Source organism: Musa acuminata, chromosome BXJ1-5, assembly GCF_036884655.1.
Source record: "Musa acuminata AAA Group cultivar baxijiao chromosome BXJ1-5, Cavendish_Baxijiao_AAA, whole genome shotgun sequence".
NCBI classification, from domain to species: Eukaryota; Viridiplantae; Streptophyta; class Magnoliopsida; order Zingiberales; family Musaceae; genus Musa; species Musa acuminata.
This window is the reverse complement of record NC_088331.1, coordinates 43,036,710-43,061,421: the sequence shown is the minus strand read 5'-3', so window position 1 is coordinate 43,061,421 and position 24,712 is coordinate 43,036,710. Positions and strand designations below refer to the sequence as shown.

Sequence of the window (24,712 nt, the reverse complement as noted above, 5' to 3'; positions counted from 1 at the left end):
CAAGCTTGCAATGGTTATTGGTCTAATTTAATAAGTGATTATGCAAGTAACAAAACTGCATAATCAATACAAGTTCTCAAAAAGAGTTAGCAAAAAACAACGATTGTTTTCCTATTTCCAGTATATGATTCCACAGAAAAAGCTGAATGTGATAATTATATACTAATCTAATTGAGCCATCTAAACAAACAGCTGATAACAATAATCACCAGTATCTAAAACCTCAAATGCAATAATTAAAGAAATTATAAGAAAACAAGTCAGTAGCTAATGGCAAGCACCCATGATGAGAATATGGTCCCTACATTATAAAGAAGCCAATCTACAATAAATATGTTGCTTCAAGCAACTAATCTAAAATTGTCAATTTGCAAACAATTAGTCAATGCATTATTGAAAGTATTGAAAGTGGCAAGAAGATTTAAATTCACTAGCAAACGTTGAGACCTGAAGCAGTTCCTTTAAACCCATTAGCTTTGGCTGCCCATCGAGAATGCTAAAAAAAGCATAAACCAAAGTAAGAACTCATACATAGAACTGCATATTTACATGCAATCAAAATAAAAGAGAAAAGTCACAAGGTGCCAAATTCAAGTGAAAATGGAACAAAAATAAATTACGCAACGGCATATAAATTCAACTAGATGGATAATAACATGCCATGGAGCCAACAGCTGCATATACAAAGGCCAAAAGCCCAAGATAGGGTTCAACATAAGTAAACATTCGTACAAGGAAGCCCTTCTTGTCTTTCCAAACCATAGCCATTTTCCTCGCTTCTCTTGAGCTTTTCTTAAATTTTTTCTTTAAATAAGTCACATTTGCTTCCAATTTTTCAAGTAACTTGAATTTGGCGCTTCCTCTTGGCACCATGCAAATTTCATAGGAAGTAACATGATTTCTCCCAATCAAGGAAATTTTAAATCTCACTTCATCATAATTAGCTAGCTTCTATGCTTTACAATGAGTTTTTGCTTAAATTAAAGCTGAAAATTTTTGCTTGAAAGCTTTAATTGTTCTTCAATAAGTAATTTTTTGTGTATTTCGAATACTTCTACTTCAATTTGAGCTAGAGCTACTACAATTTGGCATGGATTCATGAAGACCCTACAAAGATCTACGTCAATCATTTTGGTGAAAGAGAGACCCCATTGTCATCCCACATTCCGAAATGATAGTGACCACTCTAATTCCATCATTGGAAGAAGAGATTGGTAGAAAGTTCCATACATTCAAAACTCTTAAGAATGATATCACTCAATTTGCTACCAACATCATATCCCTGAAATCCAATTAAAGAATGACCTATGATTATGATCACATCAACTACGTAGGATAGCTTTTGTTCTGATTGCTCATTGGACAAAAGATAGCCAAGAAGCATGTATCGTCCTCTAGATTCCAGGATGGAATATGTGATTTCATTATCACCATAGAGCTACAAGACATGTTTTAAAAGATCATGTTCTAAAGATTGACAAAATTATACAAATGAGAAAATTTAAAACGATATAAAGAATCTAAAACAAAGCTAAAAAAGTGATTAGTATGGCAAGATATAAAAGTTATGATAATTTCTATAATAAACTAAGTACTAAATATGGTGAAAAAGATATATATATCAAATTGCTAAGGATAGGGAAATAAAGTGTAAGGATCTAGGCAAAATTAGATACAATAAAGACGAAGATCAAAGAATACTTGTTAATGATAATGAGATTAAGGAGGATGAAAAAATTATTTGTATAAATTATTTAATAAATATTCCACACAGGACTTAGATTCAATGATAAATAATAATGATAGATTTAATAATCATATATCTATTTGCAAAATTAGAGCTATTGAAATAAAAGACACATTAAAAAGAAAAAAATAAGAGTGTGGGACCTGATGGTATCCCTATTGACGTTTAGAAAAGTTTAAGGGGCAAGGAAGTAACTTATAAAAATAAGGATGCCATACAAAATTATTCAAATCATATAAAAATTAAAATCATGAGCCATACTACGAAACTTTTGGAAAGAGTTACATAAATAGGATAAAGCTTGAAAGAAATATCTATAAGAATCAACTTAGTTTTATATCCAGTGGATCAACTATAGAAGTTATTTATTTATTAAGACAATTAATGAAAAAGTATAAGGAGAAAAAAAAGATTTATATATAATTTTTATTGACTTGGAGAAAACTTAAGATAGAGTTCCTAGAGATTTATTATGGTGTGTTTTAGAAAAGAAAGGTATATCCACTAATTATATTGATGTTATTAAAAAAAATATATGATGATGTAACTACTTGTATTAGAACTATAGGGACTGTCTAGTGAGTTTCTCATTAGCACAGGATTACACCAAGGAGCTGAATTATATCACTACCTTTTCATATTGATAATGGATGAACTTACTAGTCACTTACATAATAAACCTCCTTGTGTATGCTATTAGTTGATGATGTGATCCTAGTGATGAGAGCCTATTAGTTGATGGTATGATCCTAGTAATGAGAGCCTATGTGAAATTAATTATAAACCCAAGCTATGGACGTAAACTTGAAAAACTAAAGATTTTAAATTAACTAGGACTAATACTGAATATATAAAATATAATTTTAGTGATTCTAAAAATAGACAAGAGAATATAATTAAATTGAATAGACAAAAAATCCCTTTAAGTAAAAGCATTAGGTATTTTAGATCAATTATTCAACAAGATGAAGAAATTTATGAAGATATTATTCATAATAAAATGATTAAAAATACAAGAGGCGTAAGAATCTTGTGTGATCATCAGATAACTTTGAGAATAAAAGAAAATTTTAATAAGATAGTTGTGAGACTAGCAATGCTTGATGCATCAAGTATTGGACAATCAAGAAAAAACATATGCAAAAAATTAGTGTTGCCGAGATGAAAATATTAAGATGGATGTGTAAAATTATTAGAAAAGATAAGAAAAGAAATACTTTTATTCGTGGACAACAAAATATCACTTCGATAAAGCAAAAGATGAGAGAAAATCGCTTAAGATGATATAGGCATATGTTGAGGAGACCTCTAGATGCAGTAGACAAAAGAGATGAAATAATCAATGTTAATGATACGAGAAGAGATAAAGGAAAACGTAAAAAGATTTTAATAGAAATTACAAATAAAGATTTATGTACTCTGAACTTGACTAAGCATATCGTCTTTTACAAATCTCAATGGCGACAAAAGATCCATGTAATCAATCATAAATAGTTGGGACTTACTGTTTTGTTGTTATTATTGTTATTGTTATAGTCTCATGACATAGTCTTGTGTCCAATTGATATGGAAAAGAAATAATGGATGGATTACATATATTACATGATACAAACTAACAAAGCCGAGATTGAAAAGGTAGTCTCCCACCTTGAAAAATCTATGCCCTATTTCCGTAAAATTGAATGGAAATGGGATAACAAAACATTTAGGGTCTTATATCAAGTAACAAAAATTAAAATTTTCATTGTTTATAAACTTTTTATAATTATAATATATACATTTTGATAATGATTAATCAATATGTTGACTTGATGTAGGTTACTACCTAAATTCTATGCTAAAATAGGTACACCTTCACCTATGATAATAACCTCTTATTGGCTCCTTTAATGTTGTTATTAGATTACACCAAGACATTTCATGTGTAATTGATGCGATCATTAACGAATAATGAGTGCCTTATTTTTTTATATAGTCTAACACATGAAGCCATGAACACTTATTAATCAATATCACTTTCAGGATGTTGATTTCGAGATGATTGTGGCACATATAACAAGAACATTGTCATTAAATGTCAATATAAAAGAGATATTGATAAAACATTTCACAAAATAGAATTCTTATTTTCTTCAACTAAATGATGCCTATAATCTAATTGATTTTTTAATTACAACATTACAATTAAGTGCTAGCTACAATAGTTGGGAGGATTTACACCTCACTTGAGAAAAAGAGCAGTACAAGTCATATTGTAGACCATGTTATCCAATGACTACAAGTGCAATTGATCCACCTGATTATAGATACACCAAATTTGGCAAATATCATATTCATTATTGGATAAGCTGGTACAAATTCATTTATAATGTGTCTAAGGCTACACTGCCTAAAGTTGAACATGCAAACGGAGGAGCTCAAATCATATGCAAATCAAAAGTTTTATAATGATGACTCAAGTCCGATAATAGATTAGATATGTGTAGTAAGTAGACAAGATGGGCCACTACTAGATGAGGCAATAGGATCTAGCATATCCATTTTGATTTTAGAATAAGTAGTGTACAAATAGGTAGATGCTAGCATAAGTAATAGGACCCATTGTTTGAATGTAATTGGTTTACAAGTAATTGACCATCCATGGGTCACACGATACACATTTTTCTTGGCTATAAAAAAGAGAGATGCCATTCATCACAACCAAAGATCAACTGATTGTGATCAATGAGCAGGAAGTCGATTTAGATGACAAGACTTCTCCATCAAATTCTGATTCTCATTAGGTCTGCGGTGTTTGCATTAAGGTAGATAAGCGAAAATCTACTGATGATGGTGGCTGATGCCAAGCAAACGACATGTGGAGCATCAAAAAAGGAATTATATTTTACTCATGTTGCCTAGTAGACAATCATGCTGCACTTGGATTCACTTGATTGGCTCATTAAAAAAAAATGACGAAGTGAAGGCTAAAATAAATTTGGAAAGATAAGGAGTTCAAAAGTTCCTCATCATCACACCTTACAGAAGTTTCAATGGCAATAGTGTAATAAAAATAGTTGGCCCCTACTCGTAATCTTGATCAGGCGCCAATATCGACAATATCGATCAACTATACCCTCATGTTTCTGGTAAGGATCCACGTATTGGCACTCAATGCTAGTTGATAATATCCAAACCAGAGAAAAAGAGGAAGAAAAGAGGGAAGAAAATGAATATTAGTGGAAAAGGCAGAGGTCACAAGCGATAAAAGGAGAAACAAGAGCCAAAGAAGACAACAAGAAAACGACTAGTAGTGAAGGCAAAGGCCACAAGCGATAAAGGAGAAACAAGAACCAAAGAAGACAGAGGATAATGAAGCGAAGGAATAGGTGGAGTAGGTGGAGTTAGAGGTGTATAATACAAGGAGAAAACAAATACTAGTGGAGAAGGCAGAAGCCACAAGCGATAAAGGAGAAACAATAGCCAAAGAAGATAGAGGATAAAGAGGCAAAGGAATAGGTGGAGTTAGAGGCATATAAGGCAAGTAGGAAGAGAACGAGGCACCCCAATAGAAGGTGAATACAACAGGGCAACCTTATGAGTTATGAGGAGGCAACAGTATCATGTATGCCAGCATGTATCATGGTGACATTTTGTTAGGGAGAAACAAAGGAGAATGGAGGAGGAAAAAGAAGAAAGAAGAACGGCAAGGAAGATGGAGTATAAGGGAGGAGAAAAAGGTTCTGACCCAAAAATGATAAGTGGCTAGCTTGCAACCCGAGCTGACTCCTGACCATGATGTGTGAAACATGGATGGCATTGCATTACTTATCATTCCGAGAAATAGGCTTACTAGTCACCTGATATGCCTTATGTGACAATTATATCAAGTGGTAATCCTGATATTAACCAATACTAAATGAAAATTGATGGTTCATGTATCAGTTCATGGTCCAACAAGTAAATACAAGCTTATATTGATTGGTGTATCTAACTTTTAATGCCTTAGAGCAATTGTACTTGCCATAGCAAAACAAATCACAACCAGAATTGTAATTAATGAAGAAAGAAGGAAGAGGAGGAAGAAGGAAGAAGCAATGGAAAGGAAGAAAGAAGAAAAGATGTACGAGTGTACCTAGGAAGAAGGAATCGTGACGACAACAATGTTGGTTGGCAGTTGAACGCAAGAAGAGGAGTCACAATCAATTTATATTTTAGGTTTTTCTTTCTTTTTATTAATGCTTAGTTAGACAGCCCACCACTATTTTAGGTTGTTTTATTGTTTTTTAGTTGGACCAAGCCACCTGAAATGAAGGTGGTTCACATACCAATCTATGTTCGGACCAATATGTATAGCTCGTTTTGTATCAATTTGAGCAGTATAACAATCCAATTATAATATTGTGACGATCAATCTAAGGACCGACATCAATATCATACCTTACAAAAACTTCATATTCTTTGTGATGGGAAATAATTCTGTATAATAAGCATTTATCTATTCCAATAGGAAAGGTGTAATTGTTTTTAGCATACATAACAATCTAATTTTTGACATATTTTTAAAATTTTACACCATGGACCATCGTTTCACTCGGACCAATACAAAACAAGCAATACGTACCAATCTAATCATGACCATATAAAACACTATAACCCATTAAAAATAATTAATTAAGACTTCTAGGATAGTGTTTGCAAGCCCTCTTTGCCTAAACATGAGCCCTCCGTCTATCGCTCATCATTGCTTGCCACCTGTTGCTCGTCATGTGTCGTGAGCTATCGATGGGCATGCTTCCTCCTCTTCCTCTTCCTCTTCTTCCTTCCTCTAAATGTTGTTCCTCCATTGTCTACTCTTCTACCTCTTCCTCCTTCCACTTTTTCCACCACCTCTTCTTCCTTCCTCCTTCATCCCCTTTGAGTCACCAATACATATCAATGTATATGTCGATACATCTATACCAACCAGTACATACCGATCTCACCAAGCTACCCATACACTTCCGATACTAGAAAAGACATTGCTTGTTTTACATACTCATCTATGCTTGTTTTTATTATAAAATCATATTTTTGGCTAATATTTATCTTTTTGAAACCAACCCGCCTTTGTTCCCCCTCAACAAGAAAATACCAAAAGTATGGCCAAATCTAATACCAATTTCGCTTATGAACCTTGGTTTTATTTTTTTTTTACATTCACGCGTTATTAATTGTATATGCTATGGAATCATATGTATACTGTTTTAGTTAATTATATTTGTATGTGCTAGTCATTAATTTTTTTGAAACTTATGTATGTAGTTGTTATCAAAGGTCACGTATTATTGTATTGTTCTAAATGTGAAAATTCAGAAGCTAGATTATAAAAAATTTCAAGGCATATTCTGATGATGCCCTCGCTATTATATAAGTCTGACTAAAGTAGTTCAGTTTTAGTAGAAGTTGTTAGACTTTGATATTGTACTAGGCTATTAGATTATTAGTAAGGGTTTCATTTAGCTGGCTTGTTAAAATATTGTTTGTACTTAAGATACTGGCAAAAGTTGTAGGTTCTGAAGAAAGACTGCTGGAGTTCAAACAAAAGAACAACAAACCACAAAAATAAAATCAGTTTAACACAATAATCTTACTAACCAGTAACACTAACAATGATATTATGCAACATGCAATACTTCGGATCACAAGAAAATTCACAAAAGCAAGCAAAATCTTTTGGGAAACAACATTTCAAATCCGGAAACACACTAATCTTTGAATGTCTTTCGGGTAAAATGTTTGTCATATATTAATGAAGATATGCAGTTAGGTGGTAAATTTCTACTATGACAAACATGCAGCATAGACTTATAGACCCAAAAAGTCCTGTGGCGTACTCACCCAACCATGTTGCAGCTAAAGCTAGACTGGAGAGCAGTAAGACGATAAAGGTTGTTGAGAACAATAGATGGATCTGACCCCCTTTTCAGCTGATAGGAAGAATGTCATCAAAATGTAATGATGGAGTTTAACAGCAAATTCAATACAAAAGAAAAGAAGATTAAACCATATATAGTACATGGCATATGTTATTACAAGCTGAACCAACCTCTATTACAATACGCATTCCAGATCGGTCGCTTTCATCACGAATATCACTTATGCCCTCTAAAGTCTGTTATCAGTAGCATAACAGTCAAATAATTAATGATAAAATCCATCCCAATTCCAAATAAATGAAGGTGATTTTTTTGTTTGCAGGCGATACTGGTTGAAACAAGGACATTAAATGCCATTGAGATGAGTTAAATTAGCATCAGAAACATCATCAAGACCAACAGGAACTACAATAACTGTTCCGACACAAGTTCCTAACCATCTAATGTTGGTGTCAGACACACATTCCAATCCAGATCTTGATAGATGATAAAGTCGAAGATCTGAGGTCCACCTATAGGGATAGAGTTGCTTGGGAGGAAGCAATGCATAAAAAGAATAAGAATCTCATTTTCCTGTTTAGCACTAAAAACGAATGAAAATTACCCATAATGACTAAAAATGTCAGTTTTCTCTGTTAACAAAAACAATGGAAAAAAGATGTTTATTAAGGGAAAGAAAAGAAACTAAATGAACATACAATTGTAAGTATAAGACTCAAAAGATTCTATTACAAACAGTATAAATACAAATAACAAGATACCTCCAAGACTTGAGATCACCAACATAAAAACAAGATACCTCCAAGACTTAAGATCACCAACATAAAGCTTAAGTTTGTTAGTTAATTACTTTTGTTTATGAAGACAGCAAATATTAGTTAAAATTATATATATATATATATATATATATATATATATATATATGACACACAAGCATATAAGTAGAAAGCTGCAGAAAGGATCAAAGCACTAGTTCTACTCCTTAAAGCTCCTATATATACTACTGTGCAAGTCAAAATTAGTAACATTCATGCAATTGCTTCTATGGACTTATATTTTGCAAACTGTGACATCTTAAAATTCCTAGATTTCCAATAGTCCACCTAATCTTTTGAATATTATGTTATTTTCAAAACTACTGAGAACATGATGCATGAAAATGTTCCCCTTACATAATTTTGTGGCTTCTAGCCAAGTATGATACTATATACTTTTCTCTTATTCATCTATAACTCTCGTTTGCTATCTGTAACACTTGAATTCAAGTGGAATAACACTAGTTTTTTCTGCTGTTGATAAAATCAATCTTAAAAGAGGTCATAGTCCTGGTCACCACATCAGTTTCTAGTCCTCTGGTTCAATATTTCTAGAACAAAATGCCAATATTTGGATCACTCCAACTTTAGAGCAACTACATGTCTTGAGCTACTACGTTCATATACAATCATCAACAATATCTAACCTAAAATGGAAGTTTTAGGCTCTGGCTTGCTAACTTGTTGACTTCATCAAAAAGGGAAAGAATTTTGCAAGTGGGAATGACAAACACAGATTCAGGACTGTTAGCCCAAATGACCCAGGGATTCCTGCAAGCTAAAAGTCGGTAGCATTGATAGTTACCCATCTAAAGCACTGTAAACCTATCTAACTCTCTTTTTCCTCTCTAAACCCTTGAGGGCTAGATGCCTCACATCCTTGCAGCCAAACAAGGGAAATTCATCACAAACTAAGAGAGACTTATGAGGCTTATGCAAAACTCTTAGTTTACTTCAAACATGCTTTAAAGCCAGATACCTTGCTTGCTCATGACTATATCTTATGGACTATCATTTTATCTATGTCATCTTCCAATCCATTCAAGAAACTATAAAATCACAGCTGACATAATTCAGTATTATTAACATGAATAAAAGATCCAGAAGAAAAGGAGATTATGGTGATGCAAATGAGTACATTGAAATTGTATGTAGAAAATGTTTATGGATCTAATTTTGCTACATTAAAATATTTAAAGAAAAATACATGTTTCCAGAAGTATACAAAAATTAAGCATGTCAGATCATTTTCTGTAGAAAATTAGCAAGACTTTAATCAACAATCATTCATTAGGATATCACCAGAACCAAAAAACATGATTGCATTTGCATTCAAAGATCAAAAAGATCAGTGTTTATTTTTCTCTTTTCTGTGTAAGCTGAGATAACACATGTAGGATATCAGAGATGGCAGATTTAGAAACAAATTGAGGGATACATTAATGCTCTAAAAAGTTGTCCTATTGAAAACAATGAGAAGAACAGGTGTGAGTACATCAAGCAAACCGGAAAGATCTTTAGAGACAACTCTTTTTTATATAGTGAAGTTTTGGTTTGGGGGTGGACCTCAAACAAACTATTCTGTATCAGTGAAAAAACAGTTAGTACAAACACCCAACTTAGGCCACCAAGTTAACACACAATAATGAACTGATAGTTAGCATGAATTACTGAATGTCTGAAGAATTCAAACTCCAACATTTTATACCTAACAGCCATCAATAATATTCCATTCAAAGTATCCATCAATTGCCTATCACCAGCCTGCTGGTTTAACTAATGATACAACTGTTGAATAGTGCAAATGACTCCAGAAAGAATGCAATTTCAGGCTACAAGAAAGTGCACATATCTTTCTGTAATTTGACCATTTCAGAAAATAGAACAAACAAAGAGTGGCAGACAAAAAGATTGCCTTATCTTCCACAAGTTCGGCGATTTTCTCCACAAGGGCAGATTTATTGGTCTGGTAAGGAATCTGAAATAAATAAAGACACAAAAATGTCTAGCGGGTTAAGTATAGAAAATTAGCAGATAGCAAATTAAATATACTTAAACCACCTCCTTGATTATTATGGAACTGCGTTTGGTTTTCTCATCAAGATATTCCACATCAGTCTTCCCTCTCACTATTATGCGGCCTCGCCCACTCCGATACGCATCCAAGATCCTTCAAAAGAAAAACACAAGAATATAACACATTGATCAAGCACCAACAGGTAAAACCAGAAAAGAAAAATAAAATACTATGTACCCAGAATTTCCCATGATTATGCCTCCAGTTGGAAAGTCAGGACCAGGCATGTACTCCAGCAACTCTTGGAGCTAAATGGCATAAACCTAAATATCAGTTCATTCTGTTCACAAAAATCTAAATGGTATAAATATAAATGTCTTCTGTTCACAAAAATAGAAGGGCTAATAAAGAACACCAACATATTAGTCATATTCGTAACAACCATAACTACATTGAAATATTGCTGAATGAAGGGCAAAATGGAGTCATTTCATTCACACAAATGAGTTCCTAAGATTCATATAATATATTACAAGCTCAAACATATCTGATCTGACATCAAGAGAACTTTTTAAACTTAGTGAGAAAGTGTTGTTCCAATACTACATTAAAGAATCCTTTTCAGTTCCCAGACATTAATTCCAGAAAGAAGGTTTTCCGGCTCCTGGATCCAGAGACAAGCCACTAATATTATAAACAAACCCTCATGCTATCTCAAGATCTAGATTAACCCAGCCTCTTCTAATACACATTGTAGTTTAATGACCCATCAATGCACTTCATATAAACAAATGGTCAATAGAAACATAAACAGAATTTCATCCAGGTTTACAAATCCTGGAAACTAACACAGTTGTCACTGTGTTTAGCAAATTGAACAAGATATCCAAAACCAAAAACAGAAGCAAAGGTCACTGTGACAAGGATAATACCTCTCAAGAAACAAGACTGGTATTCAAAAACACTATGACTCTAAGGCTTTAAAAACATAGTACATACAGTGGAAGAAACAACCCGCCAAGAATGGATGATTATTTTTTCTAATTAAAATAATAAAACTTAATTAAATATTCATGAAATAACTAAAAATCGAGAAACTTGAAAAGATGATAACAACTTTCTTTCGATGTCAAGAGCAGCCACCATGACCTTCTTACAGAGAACTGAAAATAACTTACTATAAAGAACTTCAATTCGGATGAGCTTTAGACTCCTAACTCACAATAAGCTTCACAATGATGTATAATTTATCTAGCAAATAACTCAAAATTCGTATCAAAATAATATAAAATGAGTATTAAAATTCTAATTTATTGAAAAACTGAAAGACCATTGTGTTCATCTTGACTTTCTTGATTGAGTGTATGGAGACACTCCTATGTCAAGAAAGCTAGTATGTGAACTAGTGGCATCATTTGCTATCTTTTTCAAAAACTGATGATCTGTCACTTCTTGACACTTGTTCATATGAGCAATTAAATTTTCACTTGTTAAATACTCCCAAAAAGAAAGTTTATCATATTTAATTGACTTAAAACAACTCTCCTTTGGGATATCTTGATTTTCGCTTTGTGTATCATAGGAGATCTTTTATCCCCCGAAATTTCATCTTGCTCGTTACAAAGTTAGCATTCCTTATTTCTTAACATTATTATTTTTAAGTTTATAATAATATTAGATAAAGCTCTATTCTATTTTTTTGAGTTTATTTTTCAAATTTAAACTTTGCACATGTCATTAGCACCAAAGCAAATCATGAATCCACCTCATGGTTTAGTATAATTTAATTATGCATGCCAATCAAACCATATCACATAATACACGTTAGTTATCTTCTTATTATTTTTTATTTATTTTTAAAAATAAATTTAAATTTAAACGATCGATTAAACATACATGTCAATGTCAATGATTATTTTCTCTTGCTCCATAAAAGATAAAACGCTCTAACTTATAGAATAATGATCAATTATATCAAGGAATGAGTAAAATTATTATATATTTACACCAACTCGTAATGTCTTAGGTTGGATTTCATAAAAATCATTCCAATGACCTAATCAGTAGAAATCATTGTCTCCTATCAAATGCCTTCTTTCTTTGACGGAACAACGTCTCAAAAAGAAGAGGGAAAAGGAAGAAGGGAAGAGGGATAGAGATGAACATCAAGGAGTAAAATTTTATTATTCAAGTTGTGATGTTCCAAGGGTTTATTAAATCTTTGTTTATAGCTCTCAACCATGCTCTCTATTGTTTCCAAGCGATGTGAGAGTGAACTATAACTTATATGTTCCTATATTCTCTCAAAATATCTCTAATACATAACTCTAAAACTCCTAAAACACTACCAGAAAAAGGACTAGCATAATATATACCACATACACATTAGGGCTTTTGGTTACTAACCAAACTTTAAATGTCTCTAGAGACCTTTCAAAATTATCTGAACAACAATGACGATATATATGTTTATTCTTATCTTGTATAGGATTAGGACCCCTCTCTTGATCCAATTATCACTGAGACAACCCATTTCAATCTAGATTTAGTCTCACAATTCAATAAATTTAAATTCAATGAGGATGTTGGGGTATACCAATGGATCCAACTGATAAGGGATGATCTAACAGAGTTTGAGCCAAACTCCAAATGAACCCAACTGGAGTTCCAATCCAACACCAATTCGAACCTAATCAAACCAAACCACGATCAAGTTAGATTTTAAGCTCAAAGACTAGATTCAAGTCAACTTTAGCTTAACTCGACTTCAACTCGAACTAGGATTCAAATCCAATCTAGCTGGAGTCAACTCAAGCTCAATCAAATCCAAAGAGGTCAAATCCGACCAGATTTGGTCCAACTCTAAGACCTAAAGCCATTAGGACTCTCCAAGTCTTAAAGACACTAGGACTCCTAAGTCCCCTAAAAGGAGAATGCTTGTCCTACCTCAGCTATAAAAGAGGGACGAGAGCCCCATCTAAGGCATCCCAAGGCAGCAGCAAACAAGCAAGTCGACCCTAGCTTTTTAGCTTCTATCGAGAGCAAAAGAAGAGAAGAGAAAAAGAGGAATTCAGAAAAGGGTCCTGCCCTTCAGGCACAACCCCTTTGTCCTCAAGTTCCAGTAGTTGAAGCCTTGCATCGAAGCTTTGTCCAACTGATCTAAGAAGTCCAAAAAACCTGGTGCTCGCTATCCAAACCTCATGAGGGAGGAGGAAACCAAAACCAACAGTAGGTCCTTTTCTTCAGAGAGCACTCAAGTGCTCTCCAAAGACAACCTGTGTTTTAATGTTTCTGTCCGAGTCTCATATCGCTCTTTAGTCCATTGCTTAGCCCTTATAGCTGGCACTTTAAGTTTACGAGCAATAGAGGCTGTTTTACGTTCAATTTTATGCTCGTTCCTAGTGATATCTTTATCCTCTACAAACATCCATCAGACCAGTGGCATCAGATTGACAGATTGTCGAACCCGAACCGCATATGAATCCAGTGATATCAAAACAACAATCCCTCATTTGTGAATGGTTACCAATAAGCAAGGATACAAAGCCTCCGGAGAAGGGCAGGACCCTTTTGTGAGGACGAGGTTGAAGGGCAGAACCCTTTTGTGAACTCTTCTTATTTGGAACTTGAGGAAGAATGGGCGGTGATTGAAGGAAGAATGAGCTTTGACGAGGTTGTAGCCTCGATTTTATGCTTGTTATTGACGATATCTTTCTCCTCCACCAAAACTTCCATCCAAGGTAGTATCAGATTGACAAATTGTCAAACCCGAACCTCATACGAATCACAATGTGTTGCGAAGATCGATAAAGGTCAAGGCTTAGCCCATTTATTCTAGTAGGTTCTAGTTTCAGTAGAGTCTTTTAAGATGATTAAGGGTCACCAAGCTGCTATAATTTTGCATTGTATCACTAATTTATCAAAAATTGTCTGAAAAGAAAAATCAACAACTATTGGTTTAGTTTATCATACCTGCTCTCATCAATTTTACCTCTGAACATGATACTATCAACATATTCCTAGAATCAAAGTAATCCAAACACCAATGGATGTAATGACCATGTGTGATATAGGACAATTTAGGTTTCTTTATTAAAAAATAAAGGAAGAGAGTGTGAGAGAAAGAAAGATAATAACAGAAAGATACAAAGAAAAGAAATAGATAACTATGAGGCTCATTCAAATTCAAGGAGTAATTCTCATGAATGAATGTCACACCTTCATGTCTCTGTTATGACCCTTTTTCTGAGCTTTTGAATAATGTTTATTGAGTCTGTTTAGTCCAGTTGTTTATTGAGTCGATTTGGTTCAGTTAGAGTCAAGTAGAGATTTATTTAATATTTATTTATTATTAGAGTTCACATCCTGAGAGACTCTAGGTGGAACTCTATAAATAGGGATGCAACTGCTTCTTTTCAGTAATATATGAAAAATACTATTCTGTCTTTGGACAAACCTTAGGAGGTTGATCCCCTCGAAGCGATCAAGGAGGGCCGATCACCTCGAAGCGATCAAGGAGGCCGATCCCCTCGAAGTGATCATTATCATCCCCATTTCTTCCCTTTCTTCGACGATAAGACTTTAGGGTCTTACCATTTGAGGCCGATCCCCTCGAAGCGATCATTATCATCCTCATTTCTCCCCTTTCTTCCACGATAAGACTTTAGGGTCTTATCATTTGGTATCAGAGCCTACGATAAGACTTTAGGGTCTTATCATTTGGTATCAGAGCGGCGATCCTCGACGTTCTCGCTGTAGTTCGTCATTAAAAAAAAAAAATTGTGAGTGCGCAGCCAGCAACCACGCACGTTGTTCCTTCTCAACCAAGAAGGAACATTTGCTTCCCGACGCCGACCACCCCTGCTTCCCTTCTCCTCCACCGCCGGCGCTGCTTCCTGGTCGGGGACCACCGCCGCCGCCATTCCCCGGTCAGCGCCCACCGCTGCCGTTGTGCCCCGGCCAGCAACCTTCTCACCTCGCCTCCTCGCTGCCCGCATCTCGCTCGAGCAAGAAGGGCCGCAGCCGCCGATTCCCAGCCAGCGGACCACCCATCGCCGCTTATACCGTCGGTGACGCTGCCCTAGCCGCACCGCCATCGCTGGCTTCCCTTGGTTGCAGCTTCGGCCGTGCGATCTGTCGGCGTCGCTATTTCTGTGGTGCGATAGAAACAGAGCAGCCGCCGGTCCCTCTGCTGCCGCAGGCGTCGGTCGCCTCTATAGTCGTCGACTCCTCCTTCTCCACCGCTGTCGCTTCTTCTCGGTCGCACGATCACTGCCGCACCGCCATTGCCAGCATCGCCAGTGGCTCCGACTGTGGTGCGATAGAAACAAAGCACCCTGTTTCCCATCTCCAACATCGTAACTTCCCGGCCAACGACGACGCTCGCTGCCTTTTTCTCCACCGCCGCCGCTGCTTCTCAATCGCTCTATCATTGCCGCGCACCTCCCAGGCGCAACCCTCGCTGTGCCCCCCCCTTGGGTCGCAGCCGCCGGTTGCTGCAACCCTCGTTGCAACGGTTGCAGAAACATAGCTTCCTATGTTGCTGCAGCCCCCGTCGATCCCGGCCACGACCCTCGCTGCCTCCACCGCCAACGCTGCGCTCCTGCCAGCGACCACCACTGCTGCCAGTCACCGCAACCTTCTCCTCAACTGCTCGTGATCCTTCCGGCCAACTCCTTCGGTGGTGCGACAAAAACAGTACGCAGCAACAAAAATAGTGGCACCCTCTGCTGCCGCAGCCGCCGATTGTAACCACTGTCGTCGCTCCCGGCCAACGACCAACCCCTCATTCTGTAGCAGCCGCCCTCCAACAGCGAATGCAGCAACCGCAGCAAGTACGCTGCCTTGCCTCAACCCCGTTGCTCGGCGATCGCCCCTTGGGTCACAGCAACTGCAACCACATCAATGAAGTCGCCTTCCAACCCCGACGCTCTCACCCCACACAGCGATATAAACAAGGCAGCTACTCTTCCTCCAACGCAGCGACCGCAGCACTGCCCTTGGCGTCCACCTCCTCGGCAACTTCACATCGACAGTGTTGATGCCTTTGACCGATACCAAAAACAGAAGTTGAGATTATAGATTTGCAGTCTTATGCAATGGCCGTTGATAACTCGGTGAAAGCACAAATGGAAGCATTGGAAATCAGAATTGAGAACCGACTGCAAAAAACATTTAATGATTTCAAAAAGAGCATAATGGAGAGCCTCAACAAATTTCAACAAAATGGGGGCTCAAGTTCTACGTTGCACAGATCTAAAAATACAAGAAAAAGGCCTCAAGATTGTGACACAAATTACTCACACGTGAAGATGGAATTTCCGAAATGGAAAGATGGAGATCCAACCAATTGGATCTCTAAGACAGAATTTTTTTTCCGTTTTCACATAACCTCAGAAGAATCCAAGGTAAAAGTGGCATCAATCCAGCTCGAGGGAGATGCACTCCAGTGGTACGATTGGTATAAAACTTTCCACGGAGTTCCTTCGTGGGAGCAGTTTAAAAGAGGGCTTCTTATTAGCTTTGGCCCATCCGAATATAAGAATGTTGATTGTCAGCTCATGAAAATTCATCAAACTTCTACAGTGTTCGAATATCAGAGTAGGTTTAAAAGATTGTCAAATCAAGCTACAGATTGGTCGGACCGACAACTTCTGGATACATTTATTGAAGGGCTTATTCCAGAGATCCGGTATAAAGTTAAGGCTCGTCAACCCCGTACTATGATAGCTGCGATCTCATTTGCAAATCTACATGAGAAAAAAATTAGTAAGGAAAGATCAGCAAGGGGTTTGTATTATGATGAAAAATGGAGTATGGAGCAGCGATGTAAACAAGGGCAACTTCTGATGATTGAACCAATTGGAGAGAAACCGAAAGCTAAGAACGTGGACTCCGATCATGAAGGTATAAATTCTAATGAAGACGTTGAACCTACCGTACATACAATGCATATATTAGCCGACTACTCTAATCCACAAACTATGGAAGTTGCCGAAACTCTAGAGCATCAGCCTATTATAGTTTTGATTGATACTGGTAGCACTAACAATTCTATGGACAGTGAGATTGTTGACCGATTGGCCCACCACATTGAAGACTATGACAGATTCAAAGTAAAGATCGTTGATGGACGGATTTTCACTTGTGATAGCAAAGGTTTAAAGATAAAATTGATTATACAGGGCCAGAAGTTTCATGCAACGATTACTACATTGAAAGACTGACTTGTTGCTTACACTATCAAAAAGTGGAGATCATACTTACTTGATCAACGGGTTATGATGCGTTGCAGATAGTCTATGGCTAAAGTGCTGAAATAAAAGCTCTCAGAGATTCATGTTGCTCAGCCTTGAGGACAAGGCTGATTTGAAGAGGGATGAACCGTTAGGACCCTTTTTTTGAGCTTTTGAATAATGTTTATTGAGTCTGTTTAGTCCAGTTGTTTATTGAGTCGATTTGGTTCAGTTAAAGTCAAGTAGAGATTTATTTAATATTTATTTATTATTAGAGTTCAAGTCCTGAGGGACTCTGGGTGGAACTCTATAAATAAGGATGTAACTGCTTCTTTTTAGTAATCTATGAAAAATACTATTCTGTCTTTGGACAAACCCTAGGAGGTCGATCCCCTCGAAGCGATCAAGGAGGCCGATCCCCTCGAAGTGATCATTATCATCCTCATTTCTTCCCTTTCTTCGACGATAAGATTTTAGGGTCTTACCATTTGAGGCCGATCCCCTCGAAGCGATCATTATCATCCTCATTTCTTCCCTTTCTTCCACGATAAGGCTTTAGGGTCTTATCATTTGGTATTAGAGCTTACGATAAGACTTTAGGGTCTTATCAGTCTCCCACGAGAACAATGAATCTATATCATCAGAAAAATAAATATGATTTCACACCATTGACACATAATATGAGAAGATACTCGTTCATTCATTATCTACATTATATCAATTGTAATCTCTTTACCATTTTCATAAACTCCAAATATAAGAATAAAAAATAAAAATATGAAATAATAAAGAAAACTTTATATCATAAATAGAAACATACATGTCAATCATTCTATCTTGATACAATTACATAACTATGTCCTATAAAAAAAACATACATATCAATCATTCTATCATTCCTTCTTTTGAGAAGATATGTTTTCATATATGTTTTGCTTAATGATAAAACATATGATTGACAGGATTCCTCCTTAGCAGACTCTTCAATCAAGAAAATTTCCTTGTTAATTAGAGATCTCCAATCCAAGACTTATGACCTTCCTTTTCCTTTGAAATATTCGTTCACTCTGTCTCCTTCCTTCTTCGTTCTTTTAGTTGACTTCTTATTTCTTTCTTGTTTGACAACATTTGCAACCAGAACTATAGAAGATGTGATGTAGCAACTTATGACATTCAAAAATATCTCCGATTGGAAAGTTTGGTCATGGCCAAAATGGGCTTATAACTTCATTAAGTTAAACCTATTGGAAAAGATTTGTAATAAACCAAAGAGAGCTCTAAATTCCTTGGTTAAAGAGTATGAACCGGTGTGGTATTGGTCTATGCCTTGACTATTGCAGTACTTATAGATGTAATTGCAAACTTTAGTAAAACCCTTGGTTCAAACATTTTAAAATAAGGAACCCAAGGTTGCTTCTCATTCTTGATGCCTCACCCAATCACCAATTGTTTAACCATTTCCCTCTCAACAAAACAAATCCTCCAACTAGCAAAATAAAAAAATGTTTTTGCCACATCATAGCCTACTACCCAATCAACCTTCAACACACTCTCTCTTCAAGTGTGTAAGATTTAGGCTCTAATCAACCTTGAAACTTGATATGAACTGGTTCACTCCAAAAGCCTCCACAAATAATATAAATTCTTCCTGGTCTATGGACACAAAAAAGCGATCACACAATCAACTAGGTGGGCCACCTAAAAAGAAACAAACTGAGGTCAAAGTCAAGCTTCGTAATTTTGATTCTCGAATCCATGTTGGTCCATGGGTGGACCAGTACAGGTCTGATCCATCCTAATTTGTTCTGGTGTACCGTGTGTTGATACGTTGAAATGTTCCGAAATGTATCATGAACCATTACGGAAGGAAGAGGAGGGGAGAAGGAAAAAAGAAGTCAAGGAAAAAAAAGAGGAAGAAGAAGGAAAAAAGGAAGGAATAAGAGAGGAAGAAGTAAGAAGGAAAATGAGTAAGAGGAGATGGTGGAAGAAGAAAGGACCAAGAAAAAGAGGAAGAAGAGGAGGAGAAACTGATGCCAACGGAGGAGGAAGAAGAGGCATATCGGAGCAATCGAGGGCCAACAAGAAACATGCAATAGGAATTGAGGGCTAACCGGTAATGAGTGATGGGCAACAGGTAGGAGGCTTGCGAGGGGTGAGTGCAAGCGATTGACATGCGAAAGCATCGAATGAGGAGTCACAACCACGAGGAGTTTGCAACGTGTTACCCCATGTAAACATATATTTGTATAGATTAAACCAAAGGACTATCATATCGATCCCTTGCAAGACCGATATGTATCGATGTACCAACACACAATACATCGATACATACCATTATGTTGTTTCGAAGTCTAAGGAGAAGTGGAAGAGGAGACAAACGGAGGAAGAGGAAAAAGGAACAAAAAGGAAGAGGAGATAGTGGCAAAAGAGGAGGATGTAGGAGGAAGAGGAAGAGAAAGAGGCAGGTCTGATTGCAGTGTGGAGTGAGACCATGCAATGTATCCTGCACACGTGAGATGCAATTAGGCAAAGGGGTTGAGAAGCAATAGTGTGTCGATCAAGTTGTGACATGCACAGGGCGCGATTAGGGCAAAGGCATAAACAATGCCAAAAACGACAATGGTTCGTCATACTAGTTCACACTAGATCCAATACATATCGATCATTTCATATCGGTCTGGCAAAACGACATTCCTTAACTAGACCTAAATAGCCTGATTTGGACTTATCTACGTACCGATCAATAATCAGATTGATAAATACCAATAGATATCAATTAAACCATGCAGAACTAGTCGAGATTTAAGTCCTTCTACATATATGGAACTTAATCGAGAACAAGAATTAGCAAAAGAAACAATGTGTTGAAAAATTGCTCAACACCATACATTCAACACCATGTGCAACAATAGGCTTACATAGATGTAAAAGTATATGTATCATCCAACACAATATGAAACCACCCCATGTAAAGGTACATCTATCATTCAAAAACTCCAAATTGCAACTCCAAACTATGTGACTTTTATAATTCAATAGGCTTAGATAGATGTCGATAATTCTGCAATTAAGAAATTATTGGGACATGTCACAATTAAAGATAATAATTATCTATAGCGCACAAACAAGAAAAAGATACAGATATAGTTATTGGCTTAAGTATCAACAACTCCAATGTCTTTTGCATAAAATTTAAGAGAAAACAAAAAATCATGCTTACTGTAGCTTCAGGATTATGGATCAAAACAGAAAGAACATCCACAAGCTCCCCAAGGTTGTGAGGAGGTATATTTGTTGCCATTCCAACCTGGTAGTATAAATAGAAAATTACTTGTATTGCCTCTAATCATACAAAACAATAGGTTTAGGAAACATAAAAGTACTGAACAAAAAACTGACTCATAGTGCACTAGATGGGCTGTACCGCAATTCCTGAAGATCCATTTAATAGTAAATTTGGGATACGAGCAGGCAAAAGAGATGGCTCTTTTTGTGAGTTATCAAAATTGGGTACAAAGTCAACCTGTCAAACAATCAAGCATCAAATAGAAGGGTAGGACTAGAGAAGACACATTTGTCTAAGGAAATTTAAAAGTACTGTAGCACCTACAGTATTCAGTTCCAAATCAGTTAAGAGCATGGCTTCAGTAACTGCCTGCATAGGAAGAAAATTGAAAGTAAAATTTCATAATGATACCATAACACAGAGAACAAAGAATATTCATAAAATCATACATATGTTATGCTGTCATAAAAGCAAGATAACACTATGTCCACATTTTGCAGACAAGAATAATATTTCCCAGAATTAACTTAATGAACCACCATATAGTCAGATATGATTCTGATAAATAAATGATAATTATATCAAAGGCATGATGTAGTTATGATAAATATTTTATTTTCATACCGAGCCAAAAGACTCTAGTAAATGGTGTGTGATGCCACAAAATCACGCTACATTGTTACTGTATCCATTGAATGAGTGATAATGGAGTAGGCACTGCAGTGTATATCTAACTAGATCTTGCTTGATCTCCTGTCATAGCTGGACATGTTCTCCCAAGCAAGCATTTCATTGTACAGCACCACCCCATGCAGCAGTGCTAACACTTGGGAATGAAAAAAATTGCCACTAGCATGTGCCAGATGCAACAGAATGCTTCAATAAACACTTTTTGCAGATATTTTGTTCTTTAATTTTTCCTTCAATTTTGCTTCAATCAATGGAGTACTACTTTTATTGTCATGCTTGATTTGTTTGATACATTACCCATTGTACAATAGAAAATGAACCATTAGCGTTCATAGTATTCATAAGCAGCAACTACCAATCAAAGAGGAACTGCCAAACAACAGTTATTTGCAAATGCATGATTTGGAGTCTGGGTAAACCAAGATGTCATGACAACCAATATGACAATGCACATGTCCTATAACTACTGTTCTCACTGCTCACTTGTCCTACATCAGTTCTATATTATTTACCAGCACTAATGGGCCTTCATTCGAACATCAGCATGTCATGGCCACCAATGCACCAAGAACAAGATACAAAATGCTCAAGCAATGTATAAGCATTGATCATTCATCCCTCAACTTCTTTCTACAAAAATGATCATCCTTTCTCATCATTCTAATCATGATCGCATGAAAAATTATATGGTAATATTCTGTGGCACAAATATGTGTCAATATCTTTTCAGAACAGTGTAATCCCATGTCACTCTAGTTGATACAATTCTATGTTGATTGCAAAAATTGTCTGTCAACATGTTCAAAACAGGTTGGCATGGCACGTGCCCGTATCTTTCTAGCATTCTATGTTTCAATCATGCTGAGGCATGCCAATCAATATGACAACCCATATATAGTATAAACCTCCTTACCGGTTGTGCAATGACGCTTCTAAATATTCAACTCAACAACATTATAATGATTATAAAAGGGAAAGATAAATCCCCATACTTATCAAACATGTTATCTTGATTCACCGGTGTTTGCAACCATGGTTAAGCAATTGACTTGGACCCATACATATTTTAAGATACATACTGATCTGGACCTGAACTGAAAAAAGAGCCATCCAATTTCAAATGGTCCACTATAGTAGTATAGGGCTTATAGCCCGATAAGCCCAATGGACCACTTATAGATGGGCCTAAGCTTAGTGATAGGCTTCGACAAAACAATGAGTCAGGTTCTTGTTTTAAAATTTTGTTAAAATCTATCATGGTATTCAATAATGCTAAGACATGATAATCAACACGACAGCACTTATATAGTACAAACCTTTGTAAAGGTTGTGCAATTACGCTTCTAAATTATTCAACTGAACAGCATCCTAATGACTATAGAAGGGAAGAGTAAATCCCCAACCTCATCAAGGCAAACATGTTCTTTTGATTCATCATTGCTTGCAACCATGGTTATGCGTTTGACTTGGACTACTAAGTATCGTAAGAAACATACTTGTACGGGCTTCAACAAAAACACGAACCATCCAATTTCATATACGGTCCACATGCAATTCAAGGCTTACAACCTAATAAACCTTGTGGACGAGCTTACAGGCTAGTCCAGGCTCGTAATGGGCTTCGATTGGATGATAAGCTAGGTTCTTGTTTTCTAATTTGTTTAATCCGAGCATAAAAAACCTAATACCACTAAACCCCTCTGCCACCGCACACACATAGTTGCCTCTTGTGTGATTCTCCTTCTCACATCATCCACCGCGCACCTATTATCGCACCACCCTTGATCCATCCAATACTCCTCTCCTCCTCCCTTCTTTGTACCCATGGTATGTAGCGACATGCTATGTATTAGTATGCTGCTGGCCCAAACTAGATGCTTATCGATCTAACCATGGACTGGCACAAAGCAGGCCCATAATGGTATGATCATTAGTACCAAAAAAGTTACTAGTACATAGACCAAGGTAAATCGGATGGTACAAACCTATCCCAGGTTTGTACCGACTCGCATACCTCGTACTAGGACTGGTACCACCTAGCACAAAGTACTACCGAGCAATTTCTCTTGTTTTTTAGCTTGTTTAGAAACTTGATACATATAAGCTCCTGGTCCAAGCTCTGACCAGTACACAATTCTGATATATGAAAATGTGAACCATATTTTAAATAATTACAAACCCAATGAGTCAAGATCTACTATATCTCTCCTAATCCTCCATAATTAGCCTTAGATAAAATATCATTTTGCAATGCAAATATCCATACTTGTAAGAAGTAAAGAAGATTCCTCTCTTTCATATTGTTTAATAAGGCATCAATAGATGATGATACTTATCCTAATTAAGAGACACCATAATGTCACGGACAAACTTCTAAACAGGATGTTTGATGTAATGCTTATGTATGTCCGTGTCTTTTGGTATGTTCATGCTTTGCACACCATGTAAAGGGACGGTCGAAGGCTTAATAGTCTCATTTTAGTCGAGTTTGGTGGCCGCTTTAGGCTTGTAAATAAAGATTATATCATGTGGACACTTATGAGAGATATTCGATCTGTAGTGGACCATTTTGACCCTTTGTTGTGCAACCATTCAAAGTTTGTAAAATCTGTTTGTAATTTGCATTGACTATGAAATGTTTTCTGGAATGTTTGCTTGTGGATCCCGAGCGAGGCGTTTTCTCTAACTCGTTCTCTCTTTTGTAGGTCCTAAGGGACCATGGGAGGTTTCGGGAAGGCTGACATTTGCGGACGAACACGTAAGGATGCCGCACAACTTAGGAAAAACCAACTAAGTCCGTGACAATACGGTCCACATTCTGACAACAAGACCCCCTATCTAAAATATTAACATTACTAGGGCTTGATACAACCATGATGATTCAACTACCACAAGCTCACATAAATTGCTAGAATTAGAGCTCACAAACTCTCTCATGCCATAAGAACCTCAAACATTAAGTTCATAATAATAAAACTTGGAATTTATTCATATCAATGTCTTGAGAAAAATGAAGCATCCTTAA

The 24,712-nt window shown here is 36.3% G+C and overlaps 1 protein-coding gene across 2 annotated transcripts in view; it reads right to left on the bottom strand.

Annotated features, from left to right (window-relative positions):
* Positions 1-24,712, bottom strand: part of LOC135674406 (DNA gyrase subunit A, chloroplastic/mitochondrial-like) — a 51,668-nt gene that overhangs the window by 24,168 nt on the left and 2,788 nt on the right. For both annotated transcript variants that reach the window (XM_065184218.1, XM_065184217.1), the window contains exons 5-13: positions 21,322-21,366; positions 21,136-21,234; positions 20,932-21,018; positions 10,714-10,784; positions 10,521-10,629; positions 10,375-10,437; positions 7,815-7,880; positions 7,607-7,695; positions 448-496 (exon numbers count right to left, since the gene is read on the bottom strand). In XM_065184218.1, coding sequence (XP_065040290.1) covers positions 448-496; positions 7,607-7,695; positions 7,815-7,880; positions 10,375-10,437; positions 10,521-10,629; positions 10,714-10,784; positions 20,932-21,018; positions 21,136-21,234; positions 21,322-21,366 — 678 coding nt within the window. The remainder of the gene's footprint in view (positions 1-447; positions 497-7,606; positions 7,696-7,814; positions 7,881-10,374; positions 10,438-10,520; positions 10,630-10,713; positions 10,785-20,931; positions 21,019-21,135; positions 21,235-21,321; positions 21,367-24,712) is intronic.